Source organism: Culex pipiens, chromosome 3 (assembly GCF_016801865.2).
Source record: "Culex pipiens pallens isolate TS chromosome 3, TS_CPP_V2, whole genome shotgun sequence".
NCBI lineage: Eukaryota > Metazoa > Arthropoda > Insecta > Diptera > Culicidae > Culex > Culex pipiens.
In genome coordinates, this window is record NC_068939.1 from 124,099,231 (window position 1) to 124,126,361 (window position 27,131).

Here is a 27,131-nt window from a genome sequence, read left to right on the forward strand (position 1 = left end):
TTTGGCGTCGGAGCCAAAAGCAAACCCTTTACCTTTCTTTAGTAAGAAAGGCAAAAAAATACATTTTCAAACTTTCTTTTAGATTATTATCTATTTCATGGTAAAATTGTAATATGTTTTACGAAACTAAAAAAAAACATCTAGCCAATAAATTTCAAAAACATTAACTTCAAAGTTTCGATAGAAATGGAAAAAAGAAAACAACTGAAAACAATTATAAAGCATGTCTGGACTCGTTTAAAAATACTCAGATTTTTGTGAAATTTCGATTTAAATGTACGGATTTTTCTGGCTGCATTTTTTTTACAATACTTAGAAATTTTGAAAATAAATGATTACAAAACATTTGGAGTGGTGTTTCGTGTATTTTCAAATACTTTTTGCATTCAAATGTTGAAACCATGGTTTAAACCTGGGTGATGAATAGAGAGAATTCGTAACGTGATTTTCGAATGATCCCACATTGTTTACATCTACAAAGTAGGACGTTGTTCAAGCACAAGCATGACTTATTTCTTACTGGTACAAGAGCTGTTTTTTGTAGTTTTTGACATTTTTTGCTGGGAAACTGTGTGTATTTTCAAGTTTTGATCGGTTGGAAAAGGTTTTTCTATTTTACGGGTGACGAAGAACGGCGGCGAGAGTGTCATTCTGCGATGTCGCAGATAAATTCCCTGGCTGATTTGAGAAACCTGCAGCTCTTCCTGGCTCAAAGAAAAAACATCGCTAATTCTAGCGAAGCTGATCCAACGTACAGAGAAGATTTTCACTAAACCAGTAGGATTTCAACCGGAATCAAACAGCTAAGAGAGCTTCTAGTTGGTTACAACCGCATCGACGCCATAAACAACTTCCATTTATAATTATGAAAAATAAGATCTCGCCATCAACTTTTAAAAAATTTCTTGACTTTATCTCCAGGTCCTCAAAAGCCACAAATATTTCATTCTTGCAAAAAAAAAATAATAATAATTTAATGATCAATAACAATACTTTCTACTTTTGGCGAACAGTAAATTGGTTCCACTTTGACAGTTCAAAATTGAGGCCGTTTTGCGAACCACTATTCTGCACCCAGGTTTAAACCAAGCAACTAGTTTTTTTTAAGAACACTTAATCGCACAAATGGCAAATTAAGATAAAACTGTAGCCCGCGACCCTTCGTCTTTAATCTTTCATTTCATGCTCATTAGTCCCGTCCTCCCAGCAAAGTTCTCTCGGCAAAAAGGACCCTAATAGCGAGTTCCTTGAATAATTGATCAATCATTCCCGAAATAAATCAGAAAGTTCCGTGCTTCCAGCAGCAGACCTGCGGCTCGACACGATATCCAGGCTCCACTTGGTATCCTTGTCCCCCATCTTTTTTTTTACTCCTGTCAGTCCAAGCTTCAATTTTATCGACCGCTACATTCTTCAAGCAACAACAACCCCGTTGAAAACGAGTCCGAGAATCCCGGTTCGACACGCAACCGAGAGTTGGGCAATTTGATCATTATCATTTCATTGTGCGTCGCTCTAACAAAGAAACCCCTGTGAAGGAATATAAAAAGCGACACGAAAAAAAAACGTCAAGTACACTCTAAACGACGAAAGAGAGAGATAGAGCAACCTCAAAAAGGTTCTGGGTTCTGCTGAGTGGGATGTGAACAGGCCAACTTTCGGAACGCTGTATGGCGCGATTCGCCACTCTTTTTTTAAAGAGCGAAATACCTTTACCAACAACAATCGTTGAGATATAATCGATATTTTGAAGTTCACACCCTTACCAAAAATCATGATTTTTTGAGTTCCAAATCCCACTTTTCATACGATTTTTTCAGTTCAACCCATATAACCATTTTTATGGTTGTAGTACCTGAACTCAAAAAATAGTATGAAAAGTGAGTGAGTGGATGATAAGCGGGTGAGTGAATCAGTGAACTAGAGAACCTTCTCTACAGTGAACAAGGAAGTGAGTGGACGAATGAGCGACGAATGAGTTCTCTATAGTGAGTAAGTTAGTTAGTGAAGAAATGATTGAGTGAGTCAGCTAGTAAGTTAAATAGTGATCGAGTAAGCGAACTAAAGGGAGTGGGTAAGAGAGTGAGTAAGTGAGTGAGTGGAATTGAATGAGTGAGTGGTGGTCGAGTGACCTCAATGTTTATTAAATAATTAATTCTATGAGTTTATTTATAACGAAAATTCATAACGATACTGAGCAGTTCTCTAGGATTTCGGTCATTCGATTTTTTTTTTGTATTTTTTAATCCGACTGAAACTTTTTTTGGTGGCTTCGGTATGCCCAAAGAAGCCATTTTGCATCATTAGTTTGTCCATATAATTTTCCATACAAATTTGGCAGCTGTCCATACAAAAATGATATATGAAAATTCAAAAATCTGTATCTTTTGAAGGAATTTTTTGATCGATTTGGTGTCTTCGGCAAAGTTGTAGGTATGGATACGGACTACACTGGAAAAAAATGATACACGGTAAAAAAAATTTGGTGATTTTTTTATTTAACCTTTTATTACTAAAACTTGATTTGCAAAAAAACACTATTTTTATTTTTTTCTATTTTTTGATATGTTTTAGAGGACATAAAATGCCATTTTTTCAGAAATTTTCAGGTTGTGCAAAAAATCTTTGAACGAGTTATGAATTTTTTAATCAATACTGATTTTTTCAAAAAATCGAAATATTGGTCGCAAAAATTTTTCAACTTCATTTTTCGATGTAAAATTAAATTTGCAATCGAAAAGTACTCTAGTAAAATTTTGATAAAGTGCACCGTTTTCAAGATAAATCCATATTTAGGTGACTTTTTTGAAAATAGTCGCAGTTTTTCATTTTTTTAAATTAGTGCACATGTTTGCACACTTTTGGAAAAAAATATTTTTGAAAAGCTGAGAAAATTCTCTATATTTTGCTTCTTCGGACTTTGTTGATACGATCTTTAGTTGCTGAGATATTGCAATGCAAAGGTTTAAAAACAGGAAAATTGATGTTTTCTAAGTCTCACCCAAACAGCCCACCATTTTTCAATGTCGATATCTCAGCAACTAATGGTCCGATTTTCAATGTTAATATATGAAACATTTGTGAAATTTTCCGATCTTTTCGAAAACAATATTTTGCAAATTTTCAAATCAAGACTAACATTTTAAAAGGGCGTAATATTGAATGAAAAAAAATTAAAAATAGTGTTTTTTTGCAAATCAAGTTTTAGTGATAAAAAGTTAAATAAAAAAATCACCAAATTTTTTTTACCGTGTATCATTTTTTTCCAGTGTAGTCCGTATCTATACCTACAACTTTGCCGAAGACACCAAATCGATCAAAAAATTCCTTCAAAAGATACAGATTTTTGAATTTTCACATATCATTTTTGTATGGACAGCTGCCAAATTTGTAAGGAAAATTATATGGACAAACTAATGATGCAAAATGGCTTCTTTGGGCATACCGAAGGCACCAAAAAAGTTTCAGTCGGATTAAAAAATACAAAAATTAAAATTTAAGAAAAAAGACCGATTTCGTAGAGAATTGCTCTACTGTCAATATGTGCATTACTACACGAAAAACCATTAGTTGTTCATTATTTTTTAACCAGAATTAAAAATTGCGTAAAATTAATGACAAAAAAAAGGGCTGTAATTGAGGAGGTGTAATTTGATCAACGGGTTACATTATGGTGCAGCTCCATCAACAATCAAATTTGCATGGGGTGGTTAACCTCTTGCTTTTTACGCCAATCGAACAAAAGCCTCCCTGTTGGATAATAGCGTTTCAGTTAGTGTCAGGAAATTAATTGAGCTGGATGAAATGTTATTTATCTTCATTAATGAACCGATGGGCATTGTTAATTTATACTTGGCTAAAGCATTTGAAAAATATTTCACAATATGTGCTGAAAATTTTAGTGCTACAGTTTTGAAATTTGAGTTGCGGTTAAAATAATTATACCTTTTACAACATAATTTAAAAAAAAAACATCTTTTGAACTCAGTAACGATACAAATTTCAATGCTTTTCAGTCAATATATTCAAAATGCTTGATTGGTGTACATTACTAATTAAACCGCCCTCCCTCTCAACTGATTAACTGCTACTAATTAAAACACTGACCACAGCTGCCCTGCGCTAAATGGGCGCAAGGCGTGGGTTAACCGAGGTGTATGCAAATTTGAATGAAAGTTAAGCTGCAGCATTATGCTGCTCGTTGATCAAATTATGCACCTCAATTACGCCGATGGGATGAATATCAAATGGGAAAAATCATCGTGCTATCATATCACACGTGCATTTTGGGCTGAATTGAGTTAAGAACGCCATTTTATATAGCTTTTAAAGCCTTATCTTTTGTCCTTTAAAGATCCTAAAAACTCGATTTCAATCCTAAGATATTTAACAAAACCTTAAAAACTCCGTGCAATGTTGACACTCTTCACATGAAATGTAGTTGCGATCTGATTGCGCTGTTTTGTCACAACTTGCAATTGTGATTTTTTTTTTTTTCGAAATGGGTAATTCTCTACCAACTCACACGAAATCGGGAAAAGTTGCCCCGACCCCTCTTCGATTTGCGTGAAACTTTGTCCTAAGGGGTAACTTTTGTCCCTGATCACGAACCCGAGGTCCGTTTTTTGATATCTCGTGACGGAGGGGCGGTACGACCCCTTCCAGTTTTGAACATGCGAAAAAAGAGGTGTTTTTCAATAATTTGCAGCCTGAAACGGTGATGAGATAGAAATTTGGTGTCAAAGGGACTTTTATGTAAAATTAGACGCCCGATTTGATGGCGTACTCAAAATTCCGAAAAAACGTATTTTTCATCGAAAAAAACACTAAAAAAGTTTTAAAAATTCTCCCATTTTCCGTTACTCGACTGTAAAAAATTTTGGAACATGTCATTTTATGGGAAATTTAATGTACTTTTCGAATCTACATTGTCCCAGAAGGGTCATTTTTTCATTTAGAACAAAATTTTTCATTTTAAAATTTCGTGTTTTTTCTAACTTTGCAGGGTTATTTTTTTGAGTGTAACAATGTTCAACAAAGTTGTAGAGCAGACAATTACAAAAATTTTGATATATAGACATAAGGGGTTTGCTTATAAACATCACAAATTATCGCGATTTTACGAAAAAAAGTTTTGAAAAAGTTACTTTTTGCGTTTCTCTTTGTTTCGTCGTCCGTGTCTGTCGCGGGTGACCATGAACGGCCATGATCGATGACGACCAACTTTTTCAAAACTTTTTGCTCTACAACTTTGTAGAACATTGTTACACTCTAAAAAATAACCCTGCAAAGTTAGAAAAAACACGAAATTTTAAAATGAAAAATTTTGTTCTAAATGAAAAAATGACCCTTCTGGGACAATGTAGATTCGAAAAGTACATTAAATTTCCCATAAAATGACATGTTCCAAAATTTTTTACAGTCGAGTAACGGAAAATGGGAGAATTTTTAAAACTTTTTTAGTGTTTTTTTCGATGAAAAATACGTTTTTTCGGAATTCTGAGTACGCCATCAAATCGGGCGTCTAATTTTACATAAAAGTCCCTTTGACACCAAATTTCTATCTCATCACCGTTTCAGGCTGCAAATTATTGAAAAACACCTTTTTTTTCGCATGTTCAAAAATGGAAGGGGTCGTACCGCCCCTCCGTCACGAGATATCAAAAAACGGACCTCGGATTCGTGATCAGGGACAAAAGTTACCCCTTAGGACAAAGTTTCACGCAAATCGAAGAGGGGTCGGGGCAACTGCTGTGTGAGTTGGCGGAGAATTACCCAAATATCAAAAAAATTACTTTCTTAGTAACTTTTTTATCATGGTTCTGAAAACCCTCATACGGCTTAAATAGGCTTTAATGGCCTACTTAAAACCTAAAATGTTACTAGGGTTATACGACAAGAAATCACAAACACGTCCAAATGGTGAAATCAAGCATTCAAACGGATGTTTTGGTGTTTTATTCAGGTCATTAATTAATTATTTTTTTTTTATTTCTATGGAACCATCACTCAAATTGGCATCAACTCAGGCTTCCTGATAAGCTTTTAACATTTTCCTTAAATTTCACTAAAAATTCTTTATTTTTGTCATTTTTGTACAAAGAAATCAGCGCTTAAAGCTCCGTTATATGCATACATTATGACTTCCAGGGCACCAGCCAGTCATTTATTGCCGGGAAAATTTGCATTTTTACACCGCCATTTTCCATGTGCAAATCGGGGCTGCACTGAATGCCATAAATGATTCATTGAGCTTACGTTTATATTGGTGAGCGGTGAGGGGGGTTTCCCTCCCAGTCGCGCCTACTGTTGGCTTTTCATTAGCATTCTAGCGCTGTCCTTTGTTGGCAACAGTAAAACACCGACGGTTTGACAGTCATCATTATTAGGGTTGTTTGACGAAAGGTTGAAAACAACAACAAAAAACGAAAATCCTCACAATATTTTGAAGCAAATTGTGTTTAATTTCAGTATTATTTATTTTTTAAATATTTAATTTTTCAAATCATATCATATCATAACGTTCTTCAAAATCGAAATGTGTCAAATCAATGGGGATCCTCTGTACCGTTTCCCAGTGGATACGGTACCATCTATTTTGAAATTATCTGTCGAATCCCGTCGGTAGACAGGAAGATTTGCGAAACGGTGTAATTAGTTGCCTGAACAGGGGAAAACCAACAAACCGCAACGACGCGAAACGTAATTCCGGCGGATTCCACCAGTTGGAATGCGCGAAGTCATTTGGACAGGGAGAACGAATGTATGGGTTCAACTTTGAGCAGATATTTCGAAATAAACTAAACAAAATTATACTGAGGATTTTACATTTTATTTGAAGCGATATAGATTTCCACAAACAAACACTAAGGCATTTTGCATCGTTTAAAAAATGTTTAATCATAGTGATTAAACTTTGACAGTCGTCACAGGCGAACAAAATTAAACTTTATTTTTAAAGTGTTTTACAGACGTTTTGACATTCGAGGAAAATCCACCTAACGTTTGATATTTGCGAAGAAAAATCAATTTTGAAAATTCTTATAAATTTGAAATACAGCCACATTTTAAAGAATTTTGCGATCGTATTGGTGTCTTCGGCAAAGTTTTAAGTACTGGAAAAAACTTAAAAAAAGGTTAACGGAAACAAAAATTTACAATTTTTTTTTCGCAAAAAAAAACTATTTCCCAAAATCCGTAATTCTAAATTTTTGATATATTTTTTAAGGATTGATCCACCTATAAGGCCAGATCAATTAAAAATTCGTACCAAAAATCTAAAATTTTACAATTTATTAAAACGCAATTATCACTTATAGAATATTTTAATTTTTATAGATTCTGATTCAGGCCGGTAAAACACAACTTTCTACGTAGGGTAGGGTAGTCATCAATGAGACACTTTTGGTTTTTAACTTTCAACGATTTTTGATTTTTTTTCATCAGCATGATTTAATGAGCTTTTTGTTGCATTTTCTTTCTTTTAATGTGCTCTAACATTGACCAAAATATGAGATCGATCCGACCTCTACAGCCAGAGCTATCCAACTGTCTCATTGTAGACGCACTTGGCAGGAACAATGAGACAGGTGGGGAACAATGAGACACTTTACGAAAATCAATACTTTTCTAGTAAAACATCATGTTTTTGTATTGTTCCATTGCAGGTGACTTACCTTGAACATTTTAAAGCAATTTCGCCAACTTAAAGCTTTCATTAACAAAAGTTATACTAAAAAGTATTTAAATTTAGTAAAATCCATTTATTTATACCAAATAACTTTATATGTTTGGCTAAATGAAGTCAAAACTCAATACATATGCCAAAAATCACTTCCGATTCATGTTTTGAAGGATTTCCCTAGATTTTGAAAAGTTTAATGAAGAAAAATGAAAGTGTCTCATTGTTACCCATAGGCTGAAAAGATTGGGGAACAATGAGACAGCCCTGGATTCTGGGTATATTCTTAATTTTGGTCAATTCTAATGAAAGGCCATTGTAGCCCAACTCATGCCCTATGAAATGACGAAAGAAGTTTGGAGAAATTTTAGTTTTTGTATTATTGGCAGAATATAAGCGAAAATGTAATTTTCAGTCATAATTTACTTTTACACCCCAAAATCAAACATTTATGAATAACTTTGCAAGGGAGCGTCCATAACCAAAGCCACTATTATGGCAGACGTGTATCCAGTAGATACACCTTTCCCCAAAATATGAGCCTGATTGGTTGAAACTACGACTTGTGAGAGCCATTTTATCATTGTTCCCCGTGTCTCATTGATGACTACTTTACCCTATAAATCTCCGATGGGGTATCTCAGTTTATAATATTTTGTTTCAATTTATTTATTTTCAAATAAAAAAAAAACATGAACTTTGGCTATATTTTTAGAACGAAGCATTTTATCAACATTTTATTAAAACTGAAGTCAAATTACATGTTAAGTCAAATTTTATAATAAAAAAAAACATTTTTTGTTAAAAAAAGGTTTTTGGGATTTTTCTTATTTGTCAAAAAGCTAGTTGAAAAATCGTTATTTTTTCCGTGTACTAATTTTTTGCTGATCGCCAAATCATCAGAAAATTTCTCCAAAAGATATAGTGTTTCGAATATTTTTTAAGTACCAATTGAACATTTCAATATTCAATACCAGTCTGTGAGATCTTAACCCTTTCAGGCCTGAATTTTTCTGAGCTGTGTGATTCTAAAATTTTGGTATCAGTACACACAAAGAAAAAATACTCTAAATTTAAAAAGATCGTTCGTTGGATTAAAAGTTCGCGTTGGTGAATATTCGTAGAAAGTTGAAACTTTTTAATTTAAAAGTTGGAAAGTTTTTGATACTACCATGCACTTCTGGAACAAAATCGTTGTATCGGTAAAAGTTTTTTACTTTTATTATAAGAAGAAACTTTTTATGGCAACAATAAATAACATTTAACATTACAGAGATGATTTTCGAAAAATGTGATGGATTTTATTTCTATTTTTATTTATATTTTAATATTAAAACTGCTGCTTATCTCGCTGCTTATGCTGCTTAACATCGCGGCATACATTTTGGAGCGCGACAGCGATGTAGAGAACAGGGTAGTCTCGTTGCCGGCCATCATCAGGACAGGCTTGGAGGAGTTGGCCATTGGGTGTTAATTCGGGATGGTAAGTCGACGTTTTCCGACTGGGAAGTGAAGCGCGTGAACCGATAGTTCCCGATCGCATCGTCCTCCTTCGAGAATGGCACAGATGTTGCCAGTTCATCCGGCCGAAGCTGCGCCGTCGCGAGTTTAGAGTTTGCGGGCGGGAGTTGCTGAAAAAGTTTGAAAGTAAATGAAATTGGCTAGACACTGAACACATTCTCAATACTCACCGGTGACTTCTTCGGTATTCTAGGTAGATGTTCTTGATCAGGTTCGTCGGATATCGCTCCAACCTCTGGAAGTAATCCGAGTACGACAGCTTCAGGACCTGCGGCTTTCGTACAGACGGTTCTTCCAGAACTGGTGCAAACTGTTCTTCCGGATGTTTATGTAATACTCGTCAAACAAGTCCCGCGCCGAGAAATGGACTTCGGACCCTCAGGACATCCCACATTGTCCCGTCATCACTTCCGGCACATAATGCTGCTGATGGTCGTAAACCGCCGGCACCGAGTGCAACATCCGCGCTGACCACCTCCGATCGCTTCTCGTCGTTTCCCTCTTCCGTCGGATCCTTCTCCTCACCGTTAAAATTAACTTTATCGAATACAACCGGTGCAAATCACATCCGCATAAACGGCGTCCTACAAAAACAAACAAAATCAAACACAAACGCCACCAAACACCCAAGCACCCTTCTTACCCATTTCGGTCATGAAACAGCTGCAGATCCGGCAGGAAGCTGGCCTCATCCTTTTGAAAACCAACTTTCCCCTAATCCCCTAACCTTGTTCTTCACCATCCTCCTTCGAAGGTATCCGCGTCCAAGTCTTGGCTGCGGACGCGTTCTGTTTTGATTGACGTCGTGGACCACCACTCACTAACCACCGGAATCACCTAAACGTTTGTTTACATTTTGGACTTAGACGTACACGGTTTCACGAGAACGACAAAATGAAAGAAATTATGCAGTCGAATTAAAAGTTAAAACTTTTAAATGATTTAGCAATGAGATTTTCAAAAACTGTAGCAGTAAAAGTTTTCATTTTCAAAACAAGAAAAAAACTTTTAATGTAGCAAATTTTAACCACTTATTAATTCAAAAGTAAGTTACTTTTGTCATTACCATAATATTTTTTTGTGTGTAGTTAAATTTTTACATGACTACACAGAAACAGGCAAAAAAGTTACATTTCATTATTGGACGTTCTGGGTCCTTCAAAGTGTCCAAAGTGTCGCCGTAACAACAAGATTCTACCAAGTTAACGATTATGGTACATATTCAATGATGTCCCTGGGACCCTTTGGCAACACTATGAGCTATGTGGATCACTTTTGGGATGTTCTGGGTCCTCCAAAGTGTCCTGGAATACAGATCTTGGAATCTACCGGCATAACAACAAGATTCTACCAAGTTTCCGATTATGGTTCATATTCAGTGATGTCCCTGGGACCCTTTGGCAACACTCTGAGCTATTTGGACCACTTTTAAGATGTTCTGGGTCCTCCAAAGTGTCCTGGAATACAGATCTTGGAGTCTACCGGCATAACAACAAGATTCTACCAAGTTTACGATTATGGTTCATATTCAGTGAGGGTCCCATGGACATTGGGTTAAAAAGGGTTAACTGGAATGAATGGAACAAACCCGGACAAAAATAGTTCAATCAAAGCCGAGAAAACGTGTGCATATCTAGAGTTTTATTTGGAAAGGTTCTATAAACATATGAAACACAGTACTGCCCACGTTCGCATAAATGTCCCATATGCAAAAACAGCAAGCTGAGAAAAACGCATTTGAAGTTTGTCCCACACAAAAGGCTACGTGTTAAGTTTTCGCGAAAAAACTGAATTTCCTCCCGATTTCTAGAACAAAGTACTGGATATTCTGAGCTCTTTTGAAAGAGCACACGATTTTGAACCAAACTGCATCGATAACTCAAATGTGATGAAAATTTATATGGGACATTTATGCGATCAGGGGCAGTATAGTACCTTAAAAAAACTAGATATTTTAATCAATACCAAGGTCTATAAGGTCTAAATAAAAAAAATACCTATCGTGTGATTGTATAGTCTTTCCCTATTGAGAATGGCAAACACACTATTGAAACTTGGACACAATTTATTTGAGCGTTGTATACATGTAATAACACGAACTTGTTTTGTGTGCTCAGAATAAATGATGGTAATATTCATCAGGAGATGATGACAGATTTGAGTGAATTTTCATCAGGTTCACATTTTAACACATTTTTTAGATAAAATTATGAGTAATTCCAAATTTACAATCTTCCAAATTCAACTTTATTTCAGGTGCAACAATACATCCCAACAAAGCCTCACAAAATCTCATCGTCCTGTCATGAAGCTATTACACTAAATAAACCTTAAATATAGCAGCACGATCCAGATAAAAAAAGCTAGCTTCAATGCTTCACCACACCATGATGTCAGCTAATTTAATTTAACGACACTTTAATGGCGTGCCGCAAGTTACTGGCACGTGGCCATGCGAAAGCTTTCAATGTCAGTGTCCTGAAATAGACTCCCCGGGTTGGTCCGGAACATAAATAAAAAATCTCGGGCGCAAAGGACGCAGCCCCGGTTCAGTTTGGTGCGATGAAAAAGAGAAACCGAACAAAGTTTTAATAATTTAACGGCCAAGTCAGCGCGTCATACTCTGGGGCTGACATGACAGCAGCAAGCAGTGTTGCCGGTGTTGGCGATTAATGTCGGCAAGTGTCACCAGAGTGGTGATCGCGGTCTCCGAAGGACCTTGTTTGGAAAGTTTTTAATTCATTCCGATGGGGACACTGATAAGATCGTTGATTGGCATCGTTAACAGTTTGCAAACAATCCATAATATGGGTCAATATTTAGAACTTCGCTCAATTGAACTTTGCAAAGTTTTCCCTTAATGAAGTGAATTAATTTGCATCACAATGTAATTTCAGAAATCACTATCACTGCATCGAAAGAGTTTCCATTCCATCGGTTTATGGAATTCTCAGCACTAAAATCATTATAGAAGCTCGGGCGGTCGTAATAATTCCACAATTCCAATAATATACGATGGTATGATGGTTTTCAATTTGCAATCACTAACGAGCAGCTCAAATCGACAGGAAACTACCACCATGCTGTGTAGCTGTGAATTGTGAATACTGCATAAATTGGAATGCTTGTGCAGGAGTAACGTGCCACTTTTTGGGACTAAGTAAATAGATCACAATCGGGTAGCATGTTTTCACGTTTTTAATGTTTTACATTTAAAAAAAAAACAATCCGAATGTAATAATTTATTCAGCCCAAGAAAAGGTCCGACTTCTCTAAACGCAAAGCAAACCATCCCATGCATGCCTCAATTCAAAACAGGATCGTTAGTCTATTTCACGTGTCGTGCATCGTTATGATAATTATTAATACCTCTTTAGAAATAATATTGCAAACGGAAATAAGCTCTCCCTTTTGCATAGGAGTGAAATGCGATTTGCTTTAATTGTGTTAATGTAATGAGTTCCCCCGAGATCTACAAACTGACATGGCGGGCGCCGTTGGTGGCCAATGACTGTTACCTATTTGCTTCAGATCTAGTTTTAATGATCTTGATGTTTTATCTTTTCTACGCATTCATACATGCTGTTGATAAGGGAAACACCATTAGATCGTTTAAGCGTATGGTCAGTTGTATTGATAGGATATTACGGTTCTGTTCAGCAACGGAGAAGGACAACCATGGGTGGTCTCTCATGCTCATGCTCATGCTAAAAAAAAACAATTTTTTTTAAATAATATCAAAGAAAATTTCAGCAATTGCATGTCAAATCAGCAGCATCCAAATCCACTGACTTAGGCAAAATAATTACGCGGGTTTTTTTGTTTGGGTTGCCTAGTTAGGATGGTCCACAAATTGTATTTTTCAATTCAGCAATTCCCCACGAAAATAGCATGATTCGAAGAAAAAAAGTTGTCCGATCGGGCTCAAAATTTGGCTGGGGGTTCCTTGGCCGAAATAATAAGACCCATATTTTTTTTTGCCATTGGGGTGACCAACGCCGCACAGTGGGAAAAATCGAGACAAAAAACGGACTTAATTGATGGCGGAACTTACAACCAAGACTTTTCTTATGTTAAAAATACCGAGGAATCGATTGGTGATGATGAGAATCCGCGGAAATTTGCGTAAGGCCCGTTCAATACCGATTAATCTGTTTTTTTATTTGTATTTATTATTTTTAAATATGTTGCTGAAATGTTTAATGCGTTGACATAACTATTTCTTTTTTTTTTTATTTCTCCATTGATATGAGTTTCAAGTACATTTTACGAGTTCTCACTAACACCAATCGATTCCTCGGAATGGATCGTTAGTCTATTTCACGTGTCGTGCATCGTTATGATAATTATTAATACCTCTTTAGAAATAATATTGCAAACGGAAATTAGCTCTCCCTTCTGCATAGCAGTGAAATGCGATTTGCTTTAATTGTGTTAATGTAATGAGTTGCAGAATATTTTCCATGTTTCTGTAGCAGTAATTTAATCATCATATGTAATAAAAAAAGATTCTTGAAGCAAAGCTCCAAAACTTTATTGAACTTTAATTTAATTTTCAAAAGTAAAAAAAAACTTTTTTTTTTAAAATAAATTGACAAAATTGACAAAATTGACAAAATTGAGTTGCTTTGGAGAATTTGAACGGTTCGCGTCGCGGTCAACAAGCCGGATTTTCGTTGCCGTTTTCGTCTTTGTTTCCCCCCCGATTGTGTGTGTATTTCGACCCGGGTGATTTCGCGATGTTTGACAGTTGCTTTGGAGAATTTGAACGGTTCGCGTCGCGGTCAACAAGCCGGACTTTCGTTGCCGTTTCCGTCTTTGTTTTCCCCCCGATTGTGTGTGTTTTTCGGTCCGTGCAGTTTCGCGTTTTATTTGGTTTTATCTTTCCACAGCCGGCTGTCTAAGATTGAATCATTTATGCTAAACTTAACACCAAATAACCGGGAATAATCTCATCCGCATCCTCCGACTGTTTGCCTTGAGAATGCATAATACATCACATCATTAAACAAAATTTATTGATTATTGGGTCACATCATCATCCTCTATGATGAATCCTGGCCATTACCCTTTCCCACGAACAAAATCCCAAGTAGAAGTAGTTTTCCGGCACACGTGGGGGTGTGGATATCGTATAGAACCCACCCTTTGTAGCAACCTGTGCTAACTAAAATTCCCGTCCCAATCCCCCCGAGATCTACAAACTGACATGGCGGGCGCCGTTGGTGGCCAATGACTGTTACCTATTTGCTTCAGATCTAGTTTTAATGATCTTGATGTTTTATCTTTTCTACGCATTCATACATGCTGTTGATAAGGGAAACACCATTAGATCGTTTAAGCGTATGGTCAGTTGTATTGATAGGATATTACGGTTCTGTTCAGCAACGGAGAAGGACAACCATGGGTGGTCTCTCATGCTCATGCTCATGCAAAAAAAAAACAATTTTTTTTAAATAATATCAAAGAAAATTTCAGCAATTGCATGTCAAATCAGCAGCATCCAAATCCACTGACTTAGGCAAAATAATTACGCGGGTTTTTTTGTTTGGGTTGCCTAGTTAGGATGGTCCAAAAATTGTATTTTTCAATTCAGCAATTCCCCACGAAAACAGCATGATTCGAAAAAAAAGTTGTCGGATCGGGCTCAAAATTTGGCTGGGGGTTTCTTGGCCGAAATAATAAGACCCATATTTTTTTTTTGCCATTAGCGTGACCAACGCCGCACAGTGGGAAAAATCGAGACAAAAAAACGGACTTAATTGATGCCGGAACTTACAACCAACACTTTTCTTATGTTAAAAATACCGAGGAATCGATTGGTGATGATGAGAATCCGCGGAAATTTGCGTGAGGCCCGTTTAAGACCGATTAATCTGTATTTTATTTGAATTTATTATTATTTTTAAATAGGTTGCTGAAATGTTTAATGCGTTGACATAACTTTTTCTTTTTTTCTTATTTCTCCATTGATATGAGTTTCAAGTACATTTTACGAGTTCTCACTAACACCAATCGATTCCTCGGAATGTTTCGCGTAAGAAAGAGTTATGTCAAAGCATTGAACATTTGAGCAACATATTTAAAACTAATAAAATTAGAAAAAAGGGGTAAATCGACCTCTTCCGCGGAATCTCACTATCACCATTCGATTCCTTGGAGTTTTTCACTTAAGAAAAAGTTATGACAAAATATTGAACATTTCAGCAACATATTTAAAACTAATAAAAACAGCAAAAAACAGTGTAAATCGGCTTTAAACGGGCCTCACGCAAATTTCCGCGGATTCTAACCATCACCAATCGATTCCTCGGAATTTTTCACATAAGAAAAGTCTTGGTTGAAAGTTCTAATTGAACGGCATCAATTAAGTCCGTTTTTTCCTCGATTTTTCCCACTGTGCGCCGTGTTAGGGTGGTCCGAAAAATTGCCATATTCGTTGATTTTCGCAAAACCACATTTAAAAAAATCATAACTCCGCAACGATGCCAGATTATTTTATGGGAGGTCTGTATTTTCTTTAAAATAAATCTGTATTTTATCTGTATCATGTCAAATTCGAGTCCATACAAGACATTTTTAAAATTATAACAGTAGATTTTAGCTTTTTAATCATATTAAAGCATAGTTCAATTTTAAAAAATCTCTATATACAGAGTTTTTGGGATTTATGGGATCGAAAAATCTGTAAAATATAGATTTATCTGTATATCCATGCCATGCCAGCTCCGAACCCTTTCAACTGATTTTAGCTGTCTTGGACGCAAACGAAAGGGTATTAGATAAAGAAAAAATAGTTAGATGTTTCAAATATCTAGCCTAACATTTGGAAAGGTTGAATGAAAACTTAAAATGCTGTTTTAAAATGTCTCGAGACCAAAGAGCCAATGTCTGAAAACATTTTTATCGGATTCCTATCGGATTTTGCAAAATAAAAACTGGGTTTTTCGACGCGCCGCGCGCTTAAACGGGAAAAAATCGACTTTTTTACTTAAACTGCGATAACTTTTAAAATTCAAGCCATGACCTATACCTGTTTGAGTACCAAAAGTTGCGTCTTTCAATTACAAAAAAAAAATCTTTTTATAACTCTAATTTTTTCACGAAAGTTTCTCAAATTTTTAAAAACGTAGTTTCGAAATTTCAAACTAAACATGAGCAATTCTCTACCAAAATCGGAAATGGATTTTATTTGTATTTTTTTATTTGGTTTAAACTTTGTGGGGGCCTTCCCTATGACCAAATTAGCTATTTTGTGTCATTGGTTCACCCATACAAGTCTACAATTTTGGCTGCTGTCCATACAAAAATGGTAAGTAAATATTCAAGAATCTGTAACTTTTGAGTGAATTTTCTGATCAATTTGGTGTCTTCGGTAAAGTTGTAGGTATTGTTGAGGACTATTGAGAAGAAAAAAATAGGTACACGGAAAAAACACTGCCGGTTTTTTTAAATAACTTTTTTTCACAAAAACTCAGTTTCCCTAAATACGTATTTTTTTTATTTTCGAGATTTTTTGATATGTTTTAGGGGACAAAAACACGCAACTTTTGAGCCATAGAGAAATATGGTACAAAAATATGCCGCCGAGTTATCTATATATATAAAAAATTTCAACGGTTTTGTTCGAACGCGAATCAGTTCAATACGGAGCGTCGGATCGAGGTGCTTTTTGTTGCGTTGGGTTCGTATAAGCTCAAGGAAGGTTCTTACGCTAACTAATTGACACTATGGCCACTCTGGGACCGATTCCGGAGCATCTGCAGATTGTATGGGAAAAGTTGCGTAAAATCAAATTTTGATCACAGGAGGCTGAATAAGAAATCAAGCTAAACGTCAAGAAACAAAAAAAGTCAAGACGAAGTTTGTCGGGTAAGGCTTGTAATTTTTTTAAAAATTAGGGATTTTCAAAAAAATCGAAATTTAATAGAAAACAAAATGTTGACCTAACTTTTTTATGTTAAATTGAATTTGCAATCAAAAAGTACTTTACAGATTTTTTTATAAAGGGGCCCGATTTCAAGATATAGCCACCGAAAGTTTGATTTCAGTAACATATTTGCAGTTTTTCGATTTTTAAAAATAGTGACCATGAGTGATTATTTCTAAAAATATTTTTATTTATTATTTGGTCAGAAAATTCACTCAAAAGTTATAGCTGTTTGCATATTTACGAACCATTTTTGTAAGGACAGCCGCTAAAATTGTATGGAGGCTTGTATGGGTAAACCAATGACACAAAATTGGTTCTTTGGTTTGGAGGAACAAAGTTTGAGACAAATAAAAAAATACAAAAAATAAAAATAGTCGAAATCGGTCGATTTTGTAGAGAATTGCTCACATGTGAAATTTTGCATTGATTGAAACTTCAATTGAGTTTGTAGCGTGGTATCATCAAATTTCCACAAAAAAAAATACTCAAATTCTCATAACTTAAAAATAGGTATCGAATGCTCAGTATGCTGTTTTAATTTTCTATTAGAGTTTTTAATGTAAAATTCTTAAATGACTCACAAAATACCGTATTTTTTAATTACTTAAATATGCATCATTTGTTATATGGGCAAAATGATGATGATAACTCAAATTCCACCATAATTTGGGAAAATGTTAATAAACTGTTCAAGAATAATTCGATGTAGAAAGTTTCTCGAAGTCATTTAAATTGTTTTTTTCAGTTATTTCTAAATTGCGGGTGGTGTATCGTTTTTTGACCCATAGTCACCCCCTCTAACGGTACACTTAAAGATAAAACAAAGACATTTCTTGCAGATTTGAAGGTCTTGGGACCAAAGAACTCATTGCTGGAAATATTTTTTAAAGTACCAAGCTTCTCCATCGAAATGAGTTCCCTGTATACTTTTTGCTGGAGGCACATGGTAGTTTGACGAGGAATTACTTTTTTTTGTTTATTTTTTAGTGTAGCATTTAAAAACGCGAAAAAAAACTCATCATACGGCCACGGAGGCTCGGCGGACCTGAATTATGATCTGGATATCTCAGTCAGGTTTTGTTGGACGGTGGCAAACGTATATTATCATAAAAAAAAAAAACATTTAAAATTGCAATTTTACTTAATAACAGCACAATTTTTAAAACACGTCTTCCCTTTTCCCTCCTCCACAGGGTCCCCAGGTGTCGGTGGACAAACCCTTCCTGTGGGCAGACGGCCGGGTCAACCTGAAGGCGTCGCTCAACAAGGCCGCGTACGTGCACGGCGAGAACGTCACCGTCACGCTCGACATCAAGAACGATAGCCGGAAGGTGGTGCGCAAAATTCGGGTGAGTATCCTCTATCGTCATTCGTCCGATGAGTGCGCTGGGAGTTGCATGAATTCAGGACTGTCTGTGGGAAAGGACGATTCCGATTGAAAATGCATGGAATTGCCAATCACACAAAGCGAGATCAAAAGCTTTTGGGTTAAATTGGGGAGCCATTTCTGGGAACACTCTAGTTTATAGCCATATCGATTGAAGTCGTGATTTAGCAAAAGCACAATGTAGGTATTTTACACCAAATTGGAAATCAAATCGATATGGATTTCCCAATAATGTATAGGGAAGTTTCCTGAAATAACACTGCTGGTACTGATTTTAACCTCAAAGAGAACATTTTTCGTTTAATAAATACAAAGAAGAGCTTCGAAACTCGAATTCAAACTTTTAATATTTGATTTCAAGTATAAAATTCAACATTAATTCAAAAATATCACTTTATTCAATCACTGTCAAAAAATCTAAACTCAGGTTCGTCCGAAAACCATGAATAAGTCAAATTGCTTCTAGCTTTGATCAATTTTGGAAACTTTTAACAGAACACCTTGACGCGGACGGTGTCGCTTTGATGCTTGAAATTTCGAAGCAAATCAAATATTCAAACAGCTTTCGTCACCATTTTTTCCATTTCTTCCGTTTCAAATCAATATTTCACACTCGAACCGAGAGAGTGCGCGCCACCAAATATCATTTCATAATTTAATCTCACTTGTACGGATTGCCACTTTCGTCATTTTGTCGACTCTCTGGGGTAGTTGGGCCAATTGTTATTCTATGAATCGTCTTAATTGTGCTGCCTTGTCGTAACAATAAATGCGCAATCCGATAACATGATTCTGTATTGTGCAACAAAGATTCAACTATCTTTTGCAAAAAAAAATATGACGTGTGGCAACATTACACGGATTTAAATTATTTTAGTTTAAAACTGAGTTTTGTGGATCTGTAAATGCAACAAGGGTAACGCATTTTAAGCATGTGACAACAAAGCACAATCACGATAGTAAAAAAAAAATAAATCAGTGTTATCAGAAATCAAAACCAGAAAACACGTGAAAGTTAAAGTGCCTTTGGCATTCAGGTTCTTTTTCATGACTTCTGTGCGAAGATTTATGTCATATTTATGTAGATTCTTGTACCATGCTACCTGTACATATGCTGGAAAGCACTTGTAACTGGAACACTCCCCCAAAGGCGGAAGAGATTTGTGTTCCGCATGAAGAATTGTGAAAAGCCACGAGCAAAAAAATAAAGTCTTCCTGAGACGTGATTAAAGTGCCCAAGGAAAAGTTTCTACAAACCCGACTTTAAAAAACTTCCAAGAAAAAAAAATCGGACTAGCATTTTCTCGCTCTCTCAATTTTGCATAACATTACGTGCAGATGGTCACATTTCCGACGATTAGTAAACTAGACGCTACTTGTGCACGGCACTCATCAATATTCATGAGCAAATAGTTTTGTCGTACCCCTATCGAATGTGGGAAAGTAACTCTGCAAACACAGCCAGTTTGTCGAGGGAGTTTTACACGACAGTGATGTACAGTATGTCAAAAAAGTATTCACACCCCTTGGGCACTATGCACATATTGTGATGAAACATCTAAACAATTTAATGTTGACAGAAACCTAGTACTACGTTTTGTTCAGAAACTCATGCCAAACATTTTGCTACAAAAAGCTCATGAAAAGACGATTTCTATAAAAAGTTATATAACAAATACTATTACGAAAATAAAAAAGGTGCAAAAAAAGTTTGTACACCTTTCGAAAAATTAACATAAATAATGTTATTTGTTGACAAATCACCATAAATCCAGTCTCCCAACTCCAAATAGGCATCCTTGACTGATTAAAAAAATAATTTGGATTGAATATAAAGTTTACTAACTACTTAGTATAAAAGTATATATAACTCTGGAAATTCTATATAAAACTTATCTAAACTTAATTTTGCAAACTTTTATTTCAACTAAATGTCAATATATTACCATAAAATTGCTAAATAAACATTTTGGAGTGGGTATAACACCGTTTTGGGGGTATTTGTATCGATAGAATAGATTTTTCGTTGGAATTTCGTACCAACCCGGAATTACGTCATCGGAAAATCCGCCGGCATCTGAACCGGTCCACGATTCACAAGTCAACCTATGTGGCATCAGAAAGGGCATAAAATTTCCGATCTTTTGATACCCATACATCCAGGTTTTCTATAAAACCCACGTTTTTAAATACCTAAGCAAAAACGTTGTTATGGTTTCGTTTGAGCAATCTGCCAAAAATGTATGGACTTTCGTAATTTTTGTTCTCGTGGATCAAACTTACTTTTTGCCCAGGGATTTAAAAACGTAAGTTTTAAAGAAAACCTAGATGTTTGGGTATCAAAAGATCGGAAATTTTATGCCCTTTCCGATGCCACATAGGTTGACTTGTGAATCGTGGACCGGTTCGGATGCCGGCGGATTTTCCGACGACGTAATTCCGGGTTGGTACGAAATTCCAACGAAAAATCTATTCTATCGATACAAATACCCCCAAAACGGTGTTATACCCACTCCAAAATGTTTATTTAGCAATTCTGTGGTAATATATTGACATTTAGTTGAATTAAAAGTTTGCAAATTAAGTTTAGATAAGTTTTATATACACCCAAAACTGGGCAGCGCTTGTCCGAGAGAATAATGGCCTCGAGTCGAGAGCATAGTGGTACCACTCACGGACACAGAGAACACAGCTCGAGATTGGCGAGAGAATTATTCTATCAAGGTTCATTTGCAAAAAAAAGTTCATCCGTCAAAACAAAAAACTAAAAGTGTCGACTACGGGAATCGAACCAGAGACCTTTGACACACTAACTCAATGACTTAACTGCCTCGGCCACCACAGCTTGGTGAACTAGGAGTGGTCAGATGTCAATGTATGGCACTTGTTGGAGATTTATTGTTTCAATTAACGAATGAACTCATTTGTTATGGTGGTGTGCGTTGGTAGCATTATTCTCTCGATTTTGGCGCTGAGCACTCAATAAATTTTGAGGGAACGATTCTCTCGGCTCGGAATTTTGGGTGTAGAATTTCCAGAGTTATATAAACTTTTATACTAATCATTCTCGGACGATACGTTGAGCCGAACAGTCGATAGTGGCAAACGCTCCCGAAAAAAAAGCAAATTTCTCGCGCGCGGCGCGGCCGTAGTAGTAGTGTGTGGTGGTTTAGCGGAATCTATTGTTTAATAGATAAAGAAATGGAAACCGGAGTTCGAAAGAACACGCTGAAGCTCTGCTTCCAGCAAGGCTCGAAGATACCCTCGAATCTCGAGGTTCTGAAATTTGTTACCGGAACACTGGAACTGGGAGCGGCCGATCTCCATTCCGTCTACAAAGACGAGAATGATGGTTCGTTCTACATCAAACTCATGGATGAACCAACCTTTACCGAGTACTGTGGTAGGCTCGAGGAGCTGTACATGTTCAGGTACGACGACGATTCAAGGTCACCTGTTACCCTAGTGGTGGCCAGTCGAATCTTCCGCTACGTACGCATTTTCAATTTGCCGCCGGAAATAGACGACAAGACCATCGCGCAAGTTCTCGGGCAGTTTGGCACCATCCGTCAACACGTGCGAGAGCGTTACTCGCCCGAATGTAACCTCAACATCTTCAATGGCGTCCGTGGCGTGCATATGGAGATTGCGAAGGAGATCCCGGCCGGCCTGTTTATCGGACACTTCCGGGCCAGGATATACTACGACGGACTCAAGAATCGATGCTTCTTTTGCAAGCACGAGGGACATGTGAAATCGAATTGTCCCAAACTGGCCAACAGTTCGTCAGGCAGCGGCGGATCACGGTCCTATAGCACCGTGACCGCCCAGGGGAGGCCTGTTAACGCACCGTACCTCAGCGTGCCGCCGATGACACCCGTCATGGAACGACTCGTGAAAGCAGTTCAGGAACCAGTCCCAAGCGCTGAAGGAGGCAAATCGGCGACCAGCCCACCGGCAGGAGGACAAGGTTTGTCCGGCCCGGCGACTCCGCCGACGGAAGCAACAGGAACACCAGCAGTCATCGAAGAGCCACAAGTAAGTGCGGAAACTAACCAGCAGCCGGAGTTGGAGAACATGGACACTGGGGATGAGGGGGGCCGTCAGGGTGTGGGTTCGGGTACCGGGGATGAGGGGGGTATTGGGGACCACAACCGGGGTGCGGGTACTGGGAAAGGGGGGGGTCTACTGGGTGTTAAACGCCCGGCTGAGCCGTCATCGGATCCAGAGGCCAACAACAGCGAGGGACCAGAGGACAGCACCGGGCAAGTTCCGTTCAAGGAAGTCAGCGGAGGAAAGAAAAACAAAAGATCCAAAAAAGGTAAAAAAGATCAGCCAAAACCTCTCTCAACGATCTCCACGCGGTCGTTGTTGAAACCAGCGAAGTAAGTGTCCATAACCTCAAACAAGCACGCGTTGTCTCGCGGAGTAGGTAGTAGTGTAGGAGAATGTTTCTTCGTAGTATATGTACCATCAATATTAACGCAATCAATTCTTTGCTAAAAAAGTCTCTCTTGAAAGATTTTATTTGGAATTCAGATATTGATATTGTTTTCTTACAAGAAGTTGCCTTTGAAGATTTCGGATTTCTTCCTTCTCACACAGCGATCGTAAACATTAGCACTGATAACAAAAGCACAGCCATCCTCGTTAGGAAAAATATAAATTTTGACAATGTTCTCATCAATCCGAATGGTCGGTTATCTTCTATTTTAATCGACGATATTAATTTTATTAATATCTACGCACCTTCTGGGTCTAATTATCGTAATGAACGCAACTCTTTTTTTACTTTTGATATAATCCCTCATCTATCGTTTACAAAAAAGAACATCATTGTGGGTGATTTTAATTGCATCCTGTTACCATCTGACTCGAACAGTTCAAACAAAAACATCTGCTCTGGATTGCAAAAATTAGTAACATCTTTGAATTTACATGACATAGAAAATAAAATTAATCAAACGACTAACTTTACTTTTATAAGGGGTGATTCTAAATCGAGACTTGATCGGTTTTATGCACCTTTAGAATTTATAAATAATGTTAGATCGATCAATACTTCTGCTGTGGCATTCTCTGATCACCACGCAGTAATTTTGAAATATAAAGTTCCAGACAATATTCCTTTACAAACACGAGGTAGAGGTTATTGGAAAATAAATCCTAGTTTAATTATGAATGAAGAGATTACAGCTGATTTCAAAACTCTGTTTGAGAATTGGAAAAAGCAAAACATGTACATAAATAATTTTAATTTTTGGTGGAACGATTCAACGAAATCTAGAATAATGAAATACTTCAAAAGTCAAAGTTTTCTTTTTAATCAGCAAATACATAGAGAAAAAAACTTCTTTTACACTTGTTTGAATGAAATAATTAAAAAACAATCCATCGGAGAAAATGTATATAATGAATTATGCTTAGTTAGATCGAAATTATTAGAAATTGAACAAAATAGATTAAATAATTTAAGTTTAAAAACAAGTTCTGGATCTATTTTAACTGATGAACGACTTAGTTTATTTCAAATTTCATCTAGGATTAAGAATCAAACTGAAAACTATAGTTTTAACGGTGCACATCAACCAAAGCTTTTGCACCAAGATTTTTGTTACAGATATTTTAGTATTTTCAAAACTATGGGAACTATCGATATTATTTTTCATTCATCCCCTAAAATACTATCTACAAAGCGATTTACAACAAAATTTGCCTATTTTCACAATCCGATTATTGCAGGATTGGGTCCGTAAGTTTGATTATTTTAGAATAAGAAGATAACAACTTCCTTGGTTGCTGTGCACCCTTAAGCTTAGAATTAACGGCGAGACTACGAATGACCATTGCAGATTAAAACAATATATTACTTCACATTTTAATTCAATTTTTGCAGCTGATAACAGTGATCAAAATAATGATAATGTTCTCAGTCATGTTCACAAAAAACTTTCAGTCCAAGATCAAATGAGTCTTTCCAAACCGATTGATAAAGATGAATTAATTTTTGTTCTCAAAGAAGCCGCTAAAAAGAAAACGCCAGGGCCAGATGGTCTTACGTATGAATTTTACTCTCACTTTTCAGATATTTTATTAGATGATTTAGTTATTTTGTTTAATAGTTATCTTGTAGATGGCGTCAATCCATCTAGAGATTTCAAAAAAGGTGTAATATCTTTGATTCCAAAAAAAGGTTGTGACCAATTTGAAATTTCTAATAAGCGTCCAATCAGCTTGTTAAATAGTGATTATAAGCTTTTTACTAAAATTTTAGCAAATCGTTTAAAACCATTGATGAAAAAGATAATTGGGCCCGGTCAAACTGCATGTAACATAGATAAATCATGTGTTGATAATCTTAAAACTCTTCGCAACATCATAATTCGTGCAGGACAAACCAAAAGGTTTAAAGGACTTTTGCTAAGTTTGGATTTAGAAAAAGCATTCGATAAAGTAAACCATTCTTTCTTGTGGGACGTGCTAAAGAAATTTGATTTTCCGGAACCATTCATCAACTGTTTAAAAAATTTGTACAAAGAAGCGACATCGAAAATACTCTTTAATGGTTTTTTAACCGACTCCATCGAAATTAAATCATCCGTACGTCAAGGTTGTCCATTAAGTATGGCCCTTTTCGTATTGTACATCGAGCCATTGATACGTTTGATTAGTGATAATGTTAGAGGTTGTTTCATTGCTGATACCTTTATTAAGGTAATAGCATATGCAGATGATCTCAACATTTTCATTCTCAATGATCATGAGTTCGACACGGTACTGGAGATGATCAATTATTTTAGTATATACTCTAAAATAAAACTGAACGTTAACAAATCGCACTTTATGCGGTTAAATAACTGTGTCTCCGGTCCGCATTTAATCCCGGAAAAGGACGCATTAAAAATACTTGGAGCTTATTTTGAAAATTCTTTTTCTCGAACTGTTAAATTAAATTATGATTCTATTATACAAAAACTAAAAAATTGTTTAAAATTGCATTCTTCGCGTCATTTGAATTTAATACAAAAAATTTGGATATTAAATACATTTATACTTTCAAAGATTTGGTATTTGGCTCAAGTTTTTCCGCCAAATAAAGTGCATATTGCTCAAATATATTCAAGTTGTTCGATGTTTCTATGGAATAACCATTTTTTTACTGTAACCCGTAATCAGATGTTCTTAGATGTAAGTGATGGAGGTTTAGGATTAGTAAATGTAGATTTGAAATCGAAGGCTTTATTTATAAAAAATATTTTATTCTCTTATCCTGATGCTGATGACCCTATGGACCGTTTCATGATGGCACAATGTCAAAATACTTCTCTAACAAAAACAACACGAGAATGGCTGAGCGAAGTTTCGCGTATTGCTTTATATCAAGATTTAATTACAACTAAGTCAATTTATAGATTTTTACAATCAGAAAAAACATTTGTACCAAAAGTGGTTCAAGAAAACCCTGATCTTGATTGGAAGCTTATTTGGGAAAACATTAGTAGTAATTTTTTGACATCAAATTCAAGAGAGGCTCTTTTCTTAGTAATGAATGACGTCATTTGTACAAAATCTAAGCAGTTTAGAAATAACGTTAGAGGTGTAGAAAACAATATTTGTGAATTTTGTAATTCTATCGATACTACGGAGCATAGGATAAAATATTGTACAGGATCAGTAGTTGTTTGGATTTGGCTGAAGAATGTACTCAATGTAAAATTAAAAATTATGATCGATGATCCTGAAGAAATATTAGCAACAGATATTGATAGTAAGGATAGTAGATTGAAGGCAGCACTTTTTCTAATAGGTGAGGTAATTAGTTTTAACATAAAACATTACGGTACACCAAGTTTTAGTAAATTTGAGCAATCTTTGCGAGATACACGATGGAACAACAAAAAACTTGTTAAAAAACATTTTTGTAATTTTCTAAACATACTTTGAGGTTATGGACAGATTGTATATTTTGGATCTTCAATAAAGAACAGTTGATTTGAAAAAAAAAAAAAAAAAAAAAACTGAAGTGAAAGACCAAAAAAAAAAAAAAAAAAGTAGTTAGTAAACTTTATATTCAATCCAAATTATTTTTTTAATCGGTCAAGGATGCCTATTTGGAGTTGGGAGACTGGATTTATGGTGATTTGTCAACAAATAACATTATCTATGTTAATTTTTCGAAAGATGTACAAACTTTTTTGCACCTTTTTTATTTTCGTAATAGTATTTGTTATATAACTTTTTATAGAAATCATCTTTTTATGAGCTTTTTGTAGAAAAATGTTTGGCATGAGTTTCTGAACAAAACGTAGTACTAGGTTCCTGTCAAACTTTAATTTTTTTACATGTTTCATCACAAAATGTGCATAGTGCCCAAGGGGTGTAAATACTTTTTTTACATACTGTAAAACCCAAAATGGAGTCCTAAACAAACAAATTTGCTCGCTTTTCGAACATTTTAACCAACACAAATCAATTGTACTATAAACGTCTCGTATCAAAGTGACGGCCTTCATCAGTATCACAAATTGGTTTTCAAGAAGGCTTGAATTACAGCAACAAAAATCCATCATACGCTTCCATGCATTTGCCGAATAAACTTTCGATTAACC

The 27,131-nt window shown here is 35.9% G+C and overlaps 1 protein-coding gene across 1 annotated transcript in view; it reads left to right on the plus strand.

Annotated features, from left to right (window-relative positions):
• Nucleotides 1-27,131, plus strand: part of LOC120412938 (uncharacterized) — a 112,995-nt gene that overhangs the window by 65,296 nt on the left and 20,568 nt on the right. The window contains exon 8 of the mRNA XM_039573575.2: nucleotides 18,329-18,484. Within this exon, the coding sequence (XP_039429509.1) occupies nucleotides 18,329-18,484 (156 nt within the window). The remainder of the gene's footprint in view (nucleotides 1-18,328; nucleotides 18,485-27,131) is intronic.